This window comes from Lolium rigidum, chromosome 5 (assembly GCF_022539505.1).
Source record: "Lolium rigidum isolate FL_2022 chromosome 5, APGP_CSIRO_Lrig_0.1, whole genome shotgun sequence".
Lineage (NCBI taxonomy): Eukaryota > Viridiplantae > Streptophyta > Magnoliopsida > Poales > Poaceae > Lolium > Lolium rigidum.
In genome coordinates this window covers 8,018,765-8,031,876 of record NC_061512.1, presented here as the reverse complement: position 1 = coordinate 8,031,876, position 13,112 = coordinate 8,018,765, and the positions used below count along the sequence as shown (strand labels likewise).

The 13,112-nt window shown below is 51.7% G+C and overlaps 1 protein-coding gene across 1 annotated transcript; it reads left to right on the top strand.

Annotated features, from left to right (window-relative positions):
• Positions 1-630: 630 nt before the first annotated feature.
• Positions 631-2,124, top strand: LOC124658050 (protein kinase PINOID-like). The gene has a single exon (XM_047196496.1). The coding sequence runs from the start codon at positions 631-633 to the stop codon at positions 2,122-2,124; it is 1,494 nt and encodes a 497-aa protein (XP_047052452.1).
• The last annotated feature ends 10,988 nt before the right edge of the window (positions 2,125-13,112 follow it).

The following is a 13,112-nucleotide window of genomic DNA, read 5'->3' as shown; positions in this document are numbered from 1 at the left end:
GGACGACGGACGGTACATGTCTTGCATACGGCACCGTGGACACAACACTCACGTACAGTATAGAAAACATCCAACACCAAGAAGATGGCATTGCTCGCACTGCTGCTAGTACTAGGATTGAGGGTGCCACGTCACCTACCCACAAGGTCCGACAACGCAAAGCCCGGCTATCAGTTGGTGGCTGTCTCGCTCCACGTGGCAACCACCCATTGGCTGGCCACACCCCCCAGCCGCATTCACTCTCCCAGTTTCAACCCCAGTGCGCAGTAAAAGTAGAAAAAGGAGGAGAGGACCTTGCTGCGGCGGTGCGAAATGACGGATTCGCCCCTACCGGCAAGGCAAGCCACGCTCACGGGCCTACGCTCATCCTCCTGCAGCTCCTGGCCGGTTCGGGCCACGTGGCCGTGCCATGTCACTGTGCAGCGCTGACCTGGGAGGCCTGTCCAAAACAACTGGGCCCGCGTGTCATTGAGGTGGCGTGTCGCGCCCGGTGTGGCGTCGCCGATGGTATAAAACGCCCGGACACCACCAAAGCAACCGTCCAAAGCACTAGCAGTGTGAGAAGCTTCGGTCACTTGTCACTGTGTGCGAGGTCAGAGCAGGAGCAAGGAGCAGCCTGGTGTTTGTTCCATGGTGGCCGCGGTTCAAGCTCGGGTTCCCTGGAAGCCACCGGCGAGGGAGAAGGTTGCGGCGGAGGTGATGCCGGGTGCGCTGCCTTCACCGGCGGCGGCTGAGGAGGGGCTGTCGGACCTGGAGACGGCGTCCTCCACGGGGGCGCCCAACTCGAGCATCAGCTCCGCCAGCAGCGCCGGCAGCGTCGCGCGCTGCTCCAGCCTCTCGCGCCTCTCCTTCGACTGCACCCCGTCCGCGGCCGTCGCGGCGGCGGCCTCCTGCTCGCCGCGCCCCGTCGCGCCGCTCCGTCCTCACCGTTCAGGCGACGTGGCGTGGGCGGCCATCCGCGCGTTCTCGGCGTCCTCCTCCACCCCGGCGACCCCGCTCGGCCCGGCGGACTTCAAGCTGGTGCGCCGCGTCGGCGCCGGCGACATCGGCACGGTGTACCTGTGCCGCCTCCGCGCCGCCACCCCGGAGGAGGAGGACTCGAGCCCGTCGACCTGCCTGTACGCGATGAAGGTGGTGGACCGCCGCCTCGTCGCCAAGAAGCGCAAGCTGGAGCGGGCGGCCGCCGAGCGCCGCATCCTGCGGCTGCTTGACCACCCGTTCCTCCCCACGCTCTTCGCCGACTTCGACGCCGCGCCGCGCTTCTCCTGCGTCGTCACCGAGTTCTGCCCCGGCGGGGACCTCCACTCGCTCCGCCACCGCATGCCGTCGCGACGCTTCCCGCCCGTGTCCGCGAGGTTCTACGCCGCCGAGGTGCTGCTCGCGCTCGAGTACCTCCACATGATGGGCGTCGTGTACCGCGACCTCAAGCCGGAGAACGTGCTCATCAGGGCCGACGGCCACATCATGCTCACCGACTTCGACCTCTCGCTCGAGTCCACCTCCTCGCCGTCCCTGGTGCTTCCGGCACCAGTCGCTGACGATGACGAAGAAGAACCGAGCGCCGCGTCCTGCTTCCCGTTGCGGTTCAGGCGGCGACAGAGGCGTCCTCGCCGTTGCGCGGCGCCGTCGCCCCCGCGGTTCGTGGCGGAGCCGGTGGCCGCGCGGTCGAGCTCCTTCGTCGGGACGCACGAGTACGTGGCGCCGGAGGTCGCCAGCGGCGGCGCGCACGGCGCCGCCGTGGACTGGTGGGCCTACGGTGTGTTCCTCTACGAGCTCCTCCACGGCCGCACCCCGTTCGCCGGCGCCACCAATGAGGAGACGCTCCGGAACATCGTGCGCTCCCCGCTCGCCTTCCCCGTCTCCACCAGCGGCTCCGCCATCAGCACCGACATGGCCACTGCGAAGGACCTCATCACGCGCCTCCTCCACAAGGACCCCGCCGCCCGCCTCGGGTCACTGCGCGGCGCCGCGGACGTGAAGGCCCACCCCTTCTTCAAGAACCTCAACTTCGCGCTCCTCCGTTCCTCCCGGCCGCCCGTCGTCCCCGGCGCGCCGATGCACCGGTCACAGTCCTGCAAGGCGCCGGCGTCGCGCAAGCCGGACCCCCGCTTCGACCTGTTCTGACCGTTGCCGGTCAACGCCGAGATAAGCGGTCCGGCCATGTCGCCGGCCGCGACGTTAACCTCCTCGAGCTAGCTAGCGCATGCATGCATTGACCCTAGCACTAGGTTCCAGTGCCGTTGTACAATCAGCGTTAATCACGGCTCTTAGTTAGCATTACTGATTTCATCTACTACTAAGTTTATTCTAGACCTGGTATGTGCTGCCTAATAACCTAATCACCGTGGTTACACTTGTCAACAACATCGGTTTAATCTTACTAGTAATCATTTTCTAGTTTCTCATCATCGAGTATAGTACTACCAAGGTGCAGATTAACTAAGGGACGTGTGTGCAGTGAGTCATGTTAGCTTTGACACTGGTTATTGATCGATGATCTAGTAGGAGTATACTAACCTACGAGTAAGATTGTTGACGTTGATGTGGTGATGATGTATGGTTCGAGACAGGCATCACATGGGTGTTGGAGCTGTCTGGTAACAGGCTTGCGGTTTCCATTAATGGCTCGTTGACCTGTCCCTTGCCTATGTCTCCTCTGTCCCTGGCCTTGTCGAAAAGATGAGCGAGTTTGTTTGCGGAGTGGTTCTGCTTGCCGGGGAGTGGCGTGACATTCTCAACAAATGGCCGTTTACTTTATTGCCGGGCAGTGTTTTTTTTTTTTGTGCAAAACATAGTACTTTATGAGCACCTTCAAGAGATTGCGTTGAAGAACCGATCCGACGGGTTTTGAAATTGACGAAGTCATCACGCAGTGTCTCGCTATCGACGGGAACGTCACCTCCCACCGAAGAATATTCCGCATTTATGAAATACCAAAGTATCAAATCTAAAATTTAAGCTCTGTTGGGCTGGGGTGACACTGCCCTTCTAACCATCCAACCACATGTTAGATTTTTTTTTTTATAAAGAGACCTTTGCTACTTAAAGTACTACTCCGTATTAAAATTTGGCTTCTGCATAACTGAAATATACACGTTGATAATAATCTTTCCATGTTAATTGGTGGAGATTTCAATCTCGCTTGATATCAAGAAGAGAAAGCAACGGAAATGTTAACCGAAAGCGGTGTGACGAATTCAATGCTTATTTGAGGTTTGTTAGAACATTAAGATGTCTAACAGGAAATTTACATGTGCAAAGAACAAGCAAAACCGGATTATGTCTAACAGGAATTTTTTGCAGTACCTAAATTAGATGCTATGTTTTCTTTGACATTTTCTCAAGCTTAGGGCATCTCCAGCGGCGCGACGCAAACGGACGCTGAGCGACCGTTTTCGTCCGCCGTGACCGGAAATGCGTCTGCGGCCTGTTCCAGCGGCGATGCAAAGTGACCGGGCCGTCCGCGGAGACGCAAACCTGGCCCAAATATGCGTCAGGTTTGCGTCTCGGCGGACGCGCAAAATGTCCGCTCGATCCTCGCACGGGCCCGCCTGGCAGCGACACAACTGCTTCGTCTTCCGCGGCATTACTTCCGGGCGGCGCGCTGCAGCCTTTGCAGGGCCGCGTTAATGGCGTGCCTCGGCTTCCGCGAGCGTGCGCAGCGTCGATGCGTCTTCTCCGCCGCATCGGCACCGAGGCGTCGCCTCAGCAGCCTCGCGGCCGCGTTAATGGCGATGCCTCGCGTGGCGCGCGGCCGTCGCCTACCTCAGCGCACATAGTAAATGGCGATGCCACGCGTGGCGCGGCCGTCGCCCTGCCTCCGCGCTATATATACAGGGGCGCGAGCATCTCATCTCCTCCCCACAAACCCTAGCCGCCGCTGCCGCAGCGCCGTTTCCCCACCATGAGCAGCGCCGGACGCGGCCAGGCTGCCGCGCCTCCACCTCCACCTTCACCTCCCACTCCACCTCCCCCGGCCTCGAGCTCCGACGACAGCACCGACCTCCTCCACCCGGTCAGGGACGTCGCGGACCTGGCTGAAGCGGAGAAGGAAGCAGAGGAGGAGCGGGCGGCCCATGCGGCTGTGGACACCGAGCTGGAACAGCGCAGGCTGGCGGCCGCCGCTGCAGCCGAGGACTCTGACTCAGAGATTTCTTGGTCATCCGATGACCCTGATGCGCCGACGCAGGAGGAGAAGGCGGCGGAGCAGCCGGGCCCTCGTCGAGTCTTTCGAGACGCTCAAGGACGAGGCCGCCAACGCGAGGCTGGGGCAGTGCCTCGCAAGAGGACGCGGCGGCGCACCGAGCCATTGCGGCCGCGCGGGAGGCGGCGGAGAAGCAGGCGACGGAGCGACGCAACGACGGTGCCGGCCCGTCAGGAAGCAAGTAGTCTAGGCCTATAGATCTACTTTATATAGTTTTTATGCATTTTATGTACTACTTTCAATGTTTGTACTATGTTGCAATTCAAAAAAATGGGCCGCCCCGGTGGGAGCACACCCAGACGCAAACGGACGAGCGGACAAAATATGTCCGCGGGGCGACGCAAACGGACGCTCGCGACCACTTTTGGGGATCCGAAATGCGTCGCGCCGCTGGAGATGCCCTTAGGCCACCTCTAAACGGCCAACGCATTTTGGATAGCCATTATGTCCGTTTTGAACAGCATTTGAGAAAGGATGTTTTGCTGATTAAAAGGTTTAAGAATTAAATTTGGCTTCTGCGCAACTAAAATTCACACGTTGATAATAACCTTCCCACGTTGATTAGTAGTGAAGATTTCAATCTTGCTAGATGTCAAAAAGATAAAGCAATGAAAATGTCAAACAAAAGTGGTGTGGCAAATTCAATGCTTTTTAGGGTTTTTGTTGGAGCTTAAGATGTCTAACAAAAAATTTACTTGTGCAAATAACGAGGAAAACCTGTTTATGTCCACCATAGATAGTGTTTTTTTTGCAGTACTAAATTAGATGATATGTTTTCTTTGGCATCTTCTCAAGCTTATACTAGGCATGTGAGTGATCGTACCCTTAACGGTGGGATTCTCGGACTAATCACTCCCACGAACCAACAAGCTATAAATTTGAGAAGTGGTGGTGGTTGAGAGAGGATTTCAATGACCTTGTCATCAAACCTATTGAGGCTGACCCAAGGTAGATCAAAAAAGAGATGATGGAAGAAGAAAACCCTGCGCAACGAGCCACTACATGCCATGGCGGGGCGCCATTGTTAGCTAGGGCTTCATCGATCTCGTCGTCGACGATGATCGATCTCGTCGTCGACGATGATGACAAGGAAAACTAGACAGCCATGGCGGGGCTCCATTGTTAGCTAGGGCTTTTATCTTGCTTTTTTTTACTTATTTTCGGTAATATGTAAATGCTTATATAATAAATAATAACAATTACATTTAAATGCGCGAGCCGCTGAGGCACCTCCTACGCAAACGGTTAATTGTGGCAAGGAGCCAAATTTGGCATCCGCGGCCTGACAGGCCGCAGGTGGTTACTTTTGGTGATCGGAATGCATCGGACCGCTAGAGATACTTTCTAGATAGGTAAAGCGATCAAATGACGGCAAACGCTCGAATGACTTTCACCCTCGTAAGAATTTTAAATCTATGACGAACGTTGTGTATCCAATTACCAAATATATCAATAAAGTTACGCGGTGCATAAGAGCATCTCCAACGGACCGACCCAAACGATCTCTTTATGTCCATTTGGATCGGTCCGAGGACAGAATGCGTCTCGCGCTTTGGCCGGTCCGGACTGAGCGCCCAGCAACTAACTCAGAGCATCTCCAGTCGCGTCCCCAAAAGCGTCACTCAAAGCAATTTGGAGTGCGACGGATAAAAAAACGGTTCCAGCCACGTCCCCCAAAGCCCAATTTTGTCCGGCGCGCCCCGATACGGTGTCCGGCGCCCTGAACCCGTCCCCGCCCCACAGGGGACGCTCCGGGCACGCCGGACACAACGCAAAGCGAGGCGAAGCGACGCGGGCCCGACGCGTCAGCGGCTCGGAAGGCTAAAACCCCGTCGTCTACCTTTGGTCAAGCGACGTTAATGGCGTCCCTGTTTTCCCAGGCGACGCAGGGACGCGTCTCGTCATGCATGGCCGCGTGGCCGTCCGCGCCGGCGTTATTGCGTGCAACCACCCGCTACCGCCGCTGTACATTAAGACGCCCTGCAGTTCGTCCCAATTTCTCACCGCTCTCAAACCTTCTCGTCGCCGCCGCCTCCCCTCTCCCAGATCTTCTCCTCGCCGCTCCAAAAATGTCAAGCTCGTCCTCCCGCAAGATCGCCGCGGCGAACGGCTTCGGCCGCGACAGCCTAACCGTGGCGGAGGCGTGGGCGCTGTACCACGCCCGATATCCAGTCCCGCCGGACATGCGGCTGCCAAGCAGCGGCGGCTGGAAGATGGCCGTGAACGGCATTGGCGTCCCGCCGCCGTCGAAGCCGGGCACGGACCAATGGAGGGATGGCATCAAGGCCCGGTGGGCTCAACTCACCGCCGAGGAGCAGTTGGATCCGACGTGGGCGGCCAACAACAACGACGACTGGTGGAAGACTTACTTCGAGGCGAAGTACGACGTCGAGATGTACAACACCCACGGGCTCGTCGGCGGGCCCAACAGCTGGAACAAGGACGGCCGCACTCTATTCTGGGGCGTTCCGGGGCGCACCCTCGAGACCGTCTTCCGCGGCATCCGCAACGGCGCTCCAAGGTTGGAGACGCCGTTGACAAGGTATTAACTTGTCAATGCCTACGGATTGTAGACTAGGGTTTAGTTGGATGTAGAGGGCAAGTAGATCTCGAAGGTTTCAGCCGAAAAGTACTCGACGAATATGAAAACTAGGGTTTGAGAAACAATAATTCGATGCTTTCTGTGTCCCTCGACTCCCCCTTATATAGGAGGCGGAGCCGAGGGATTCGTATTGTACAAGTTACAGAGTCCGGGAAGGTTTCTAACTCTTCCCGCAAGATTACAAATAATGCTTCCTATTACAACTCTAGCTTTCCTTAACAATATTTTGGGCTTCCGAGTCTTCTTATTCTTCGGGTAGTGGGCCTTCGATAAACCCCGGGTACTATCATCGGCAGGCCCATTGGGGATGCCTATGTCGGTAGCCCCGAGATTTTGCTTGAATCGTAGAGTCGTGGGAAAATCTCCACTGTTTATTTTTACTCGACAACTTAAAACCTTTCTATATTTCTTCACATAAATTTCTATATTGTACAGGGATAATGGTAGTTGGGGCTAGTTCATCTGACGGATCAGGTACTAGTTAACTGCTCTAGTGGCAATCCGCAAAAACCTACTTCAAAATCACGTCCCTGGACATGATCTCGGGATGCTGGTGTAAACTTCGACAGGTGCCGCTTAAGGTCTTACCATTCTGTCGAGTCCCAGTTAAATTTATCGGGTACCTAACGCGTCCGTTAGGATTTTTCTTCGTATCTGTTGATACGGATAAAAGTAGCAGACCGACGTCAGAGACGGCGCCACGCCTCACAGAACGGATCTGGGGTCTTACCTTCGCAAAGTTTTGCGGCATTCAGAAATTGATCGCAACTTTGGCGTTCGAGAATATATTGTCGAGTGCTTATTCGGTTGTTGGAATGGCACATTTTATTGAGTCAAAGATGACTTATATTGCTCTCCCGATGGGAGTATATGCAGAGTTATTTATAACTCGAAATATACTCTTTTGCTCTTCTATCTTTCTTTTTTTATAATTTCATCGGGCACGCGAACAGCGTTCCCGATGGGAGTAGCCCCCGAGGCTACAGCCAAGGACTTGTGCTTGGTTGTAGGCTCCACGCCTTATGCCGCTATATTTTCTTTCTCTCCCGAAGTTTTATAATTTCTCGGGTGCGCGAACAGCGCTCCCGATGGGAGTAGCTCCCGAGGCTATGAACAAATATTTGTATTTGATCATAGGCTCATGCCATTTCTATTTTGTCTTTCTTGATCTTTTCATTTTTTCAGAGTAGCCCCCAAGCATTTGATCAAAAACTTGTATTTGATCAAAGGCTCTCCAATATTTTTGCATGTCGTCTTTTTATGCCGCTGTTGAGTCAAAATTTTCTCTCTGACAAGGTGACGTTATTGCTGACGATAGCCACGATTGCGAATCCGAAAATCGCGAGAAGTTTTCTCCCACTGCCTTGCGGGCCCAAATTATCCCTTATCTTGACACGTCGTGTAGGTGGGGGACACACGTCCTCCGCTTTTCCTGGCGCACGTACCGTAACTTCTCCAATGTTAAAATACTTTTTTACCCTTGTTTCTACGTGGTTATCATCTGTCGCACCCCTTTTCCATCCAACGGTCCGCCGTTTCGCCGCACCTCTATAAAAGATCTCCTTCTTCTTCCTCGAGCACTTCCGCTCGCGCCGTTCTCCTACTCTCCTCTGCAAAACCTCCTCTTGCGCCCCACAATTCCTAAGCTCATCTTCTCCAAGCTGTATTCCTGCGCCATTGTTGATGCCACCGCGTCGGTTGATCAAGCGCAGCACGCCTGAATCGTCAATGGCTGCCGCAGATCTGGGAAGCGCGGAATGGGAAAGGTCCAAAATTTCCTCTCAGGACATCAATCTCTTGAAGAAGCTAGGGATTAGCAAGAAGCCCAAAGCGCCGTGCTTCCCTAGTGAAGAAAGCTACCCAACCCCTCCAATGGGGTATCGGGTAAGTTTCGTCGACCATCTCATCCGCGGTCTTTCCGCCCCCATTCATCCTTTTCTCCGTGGATTGCTTTTTGTTTATGGTCTTCAACTTCACCATCTCACGCCCAACTCAATCCTCCATATCTCCATTTTCATCACCCTCTGTGAGGCCTTCCTTGGCGTCCAGCCTAACTGGGCGCTATGGAAGCGCATTTTCTTTTGTCGCCGCAATGGCTCTCCCAATATCGCCTATAATATAGGCGGTGTTGTTATTTCTGTTCGCCCCACTGTCGATTACTTCGACGTCAAACTCCCTGACTCAGTTCAAGGGTGGCGCAAGAAGTGGTTGTACATTCAAGAGGAGAACCATGGATGCGCTGAAGACAACATCCCTCCTTTCGATGGTGCCGAAAAAATCCTTCGCCGCCGCTCCTGGGATGCAGAGGCTACCGAGGAAGAAAAAACATCGACAGAGGCCTTGATGACTCGCATCCATGAGTTGCAAAATACTCGCGGCAAAGAATTGTCAGGTATCCAAATCACAGCGTATTTTCTTAGAACCAGAGTGCAGCCTCTTCAGGCTCGCAAAAACCCTCTCTGGAAGTATGCTGGCGACGAGGACGCAGATCGGTTGTCAATGGATTTGGAGGTCAAGGATTTAGAAAAGCTTGTCCGAAAAATCTCCTCTCTCAGCAAAAAAGATTCTGTCCCTTCTTCTTGTCGTGTAAAACCGTACAGCGCCACCAATGCGCTTCCTAAGGTAAACTTTGTCGATTGATTTGTTATTGCCTTGCTATCTTTTTGTAACTCCTTTTTTGACATCTTCCCCTGTTTTTATATAGAACCATCCAAATCTTGTCTCGCTTCCTCCCCTTCCTGAGGGTGGAGAAGTCGAGGAAAAGGCCGTTGTCACCAACGACAACCAAGATGCCCCCTCTTTTGTGAATGAACCCGCAGATTCTCGAAAATCTGTGGGATCTTATGAAAAGGAGGCTGCCTCTGAAGGCACTGCATCGGCACAATCTCCTCCTCCTGCTGTTTCTCCAAAGAACAAGAGGAGAAGGAATGATGTCGAAGATTCCGGCACCTCCAAAGCCGAAGAAGCTGTTCCTTCACGTCAGAAGGCAGCTTATGATCCATACCTTGAGGCCCTCATCAGTTCGTAAGTCACTTTTTTTTACTCGAAGATTTTTGTCTATCTTGCTTTTTATGCTGCCAACTTTTAATCGCAGTGATGATGAGGAAGAAGTACCAGCTTTTGATGTGGCTGCTCGAACGAGTACGTCACATACTTTAGTTGTTTCGGAGACGCCAGTTGAAGGGGAGGAATCCTCGCCTCCTCAACAAAACGTCGGCGTTCCTACACCTCCTTCAAGCCCCCTTGTTCCTTCACCAAAAAGGGCAAGGATTGAAACAATCCCGGAGCCTACTCTCCAATTGAGTAGCTCCTCTAACCCTCTCTTGGATGATGTAAGTTCTTAATTTTCTTGTCACTGTCTATATTTCTTCTGTTTGCTTCTTTATGCCATCATATTTTTCCCATATCGACATTTTTTCTTTGTCCTTCGTTGACAGCCTATGATCAAAGAGCTTATTCGCATCGGTGCCCAATTCATTGGGTACCGTGAGTATGCCAGTAAGACTGAAGGTAATGCCTTGCTGCTTATTTTTGCCCTTGCCTTCTTACTCCTTTGTTGTCGATGTTTTAAACTAAATTTTATCTTTTCTTAGCAGAAAAACTGGCGGAGGCCAACGAGCGTGCCAATGAACTTGCTCAAAAATTAGAGCAAAGTGAAGAGGCTTGTAAGAAAGCCGAATCATATGCTATTCAAGCTAGAGCAGAGGCTGACAAGGCCAAGGCCGATGCTGCTGGTTTCGAAGATCTTAAGAAGAAACTTCATGATGCTGAAACTTCGCTGAGCGAGCATATAGCCGCACAATCTGCTCGCGAGGAAGCGATTATTAAACGCCTAAGGTCGCAGAACCGTCGCTTTGTCAGTAAGTATCTGAACCACTTCACATCCTTTGGACTTTCTTTCCTTCACTCGTTTGTTGATCAATAGGTTTTTATCTTGACAGGTAAAACATCTCAAGAATTTGAACTTGAAGATCCCGACAATGATCCTCTTCTTGACGCCCTTTCGTTCCTTGAGTTTCATGGAACGGAAGCACGCGAGGGCATTGATCAAGCTAAAGCGGTGGCTGTCGCGACTCTTCCCCTACTTCTTCCCGAAGAAAGAGGAACCCGCAACTTTCCTTGCTCTTGCCAAGTGTTTTAATCCACCAGAGGATCTTGGACTGAAGATGCGCCAGGAGAACATGAAGATTGCTGTCGAAAGCACTGTTGCCTTGGTCGCTGATAGCCAACAAACTATCGACTGGGCGAAAGTAGGCGACACAGAACAGATAGAGCAGACAAAATGGCGATCGTTGATCAAGGCGGCAAAGCCCAACACGAAGAAAATCCTGTCCTATCACGGGATCAAGCCATCTTCAACTCCTAGCTCATCAAAGCCGGAGGTCTAGTTGAATGCCCCTTCTTTTTATTTTTCCTGTTTCTTTAGCTATTGTCGCCATATTAGTTTGGCGACAGTTTCCTTAGTAGTCCTTTTGAAGAAATCCTTCTGTAATATCCATGTAAATTTCTTGAAGATCAATGGAATTCTGTCTTGTGCAATCCTTTGATATTGGTGTTTTCTTTTCCAGTTGATATTTGATAACTACTCTGTCAATCCTTATTCTGCCGATACCTCTCCTGTTTCCTCCTTCTCGAAGAAAACACTAGTCAATGATAACCTCATCGAAGGTTCTTCAAGACAACATTTGTCGCAAGATTTGCAAGAATTGCGCCAGCAACTCCAATCCATGAAGAAACAAACTCTTGCGATGATGGAACAATCTCGACAAGCATCCGAAAGAGAAAAAATTGCCCTTCAACAAGCAAAAGAAGCCATTGCTGCAAAGGATGCTGCTGTTGCTGAGGCTACCGAAACTTCCTCTCGAGAAAATTATATGCTTCAGCTAATGACTGACGCCAGCCTGGACATGACAGGTATGTTTCTTGTTCATAACCATGCTGGATGTTATATTTGCTATTTTTCCTTCCTTATCAATTTATTTGCTGTACCAGGCTCATTTTTGGATACTGCTGCCGAAGATCAACGTGTTGAAGCTCGAGCCAATGTTCTGCTCAGACTGGCTGCACAGCATGGTTCTAACTTTTGGGTTACTCCTGAGCGTACCCGCTAAATTATCAGATTCCAAGATCGCGCGGCTCAGGTCCGTGACTTCCTTGACTTCTGTACGAAGACTTTATTTTTAGTTTATGGAACCATGTTTCCTCGCAACAAGATGCCAGAAACTCTTCCTGCATTAATGGAAAAATTTCGAGATGCTCCTCGAATCCATGGCTTTGTGCGGGCTCAACTCTCTGCTGGCGCAAGATTTGCTATGATGATGATAAATATTTGCTATCCAAAATTGCCTATGAATCAAATTGTTCCCACGTGCTTGGCTAAAATGTCGAAGAAAAAGAGAAACATGAGCAAGATTGATGATCTGGTGACTCCTGTAGCCGAAGATATGATGGATGAACTTCTTCGGATGGATGCTGAGTTCTTCGTGAAGGGTAGCTATGCCGAGCACAGTACTCGTCCTTCCAATGAACGAATAACCATAGACCATGTGCTAGGTATCCATTGAGGGTTTTTCCCTTTTTCTTGCTGTAGTTTCACCATTGATACGTTTTTGTGAACATGATCTATACTGTAAAGCTGTCAACTCTGTAAGTTCTATTTTTGATCGTCTAGCCCCCGAGCCTTTGGCCGGAGCTTGTACTATTTTGTTATCCCGAAGATTTTTCTCTTATTGCGAGAAGGTATATATATTTTGCTATCAATGGGCATGAGCCCCCGAGTGTCTTGGTGGTGACGTTCTATATTTTTGTTGCGAGGTTTTCAGACCAAAGCAATAATATTTTGACGAGTGCGCTATATTTATAGTTGTTAGCTTCCGATGTTCTATTTGGCGAGGTATTCTTGTACCAAGGCGAAATATTTCGGTAAGTCTAGTTTATCTATATTGTATATATTTTGTAACTTGAAGGCATTGAGCCCCCGAGCGTGTCGAAGAATAAGAAGTATATCTCCACTATCTTTATTATATTGCAGCACCGCGAGCCCGCCTCATTAAAAACCTTTCTCGGCCCCACTCGGTGCCCCGAAAAAGGAAAAGAGTGCGTCTGAAAACTCGCGGGCGTTTCAGTACATTGTATTCTTACAAGGAGGACTATATTTTGACACTAAGCGTAAAAATGCCTTAGCTGTGCCACGTTCCAGGGGTTTTTCTCGGGAACCCTTGTCTTTTTGTCTTTTATCCTGTACGCTCCTCCTTCAATTACTTCCGTAATGACGTAAGGGCCAAGCCATGGTGACTCGAGTTTTTC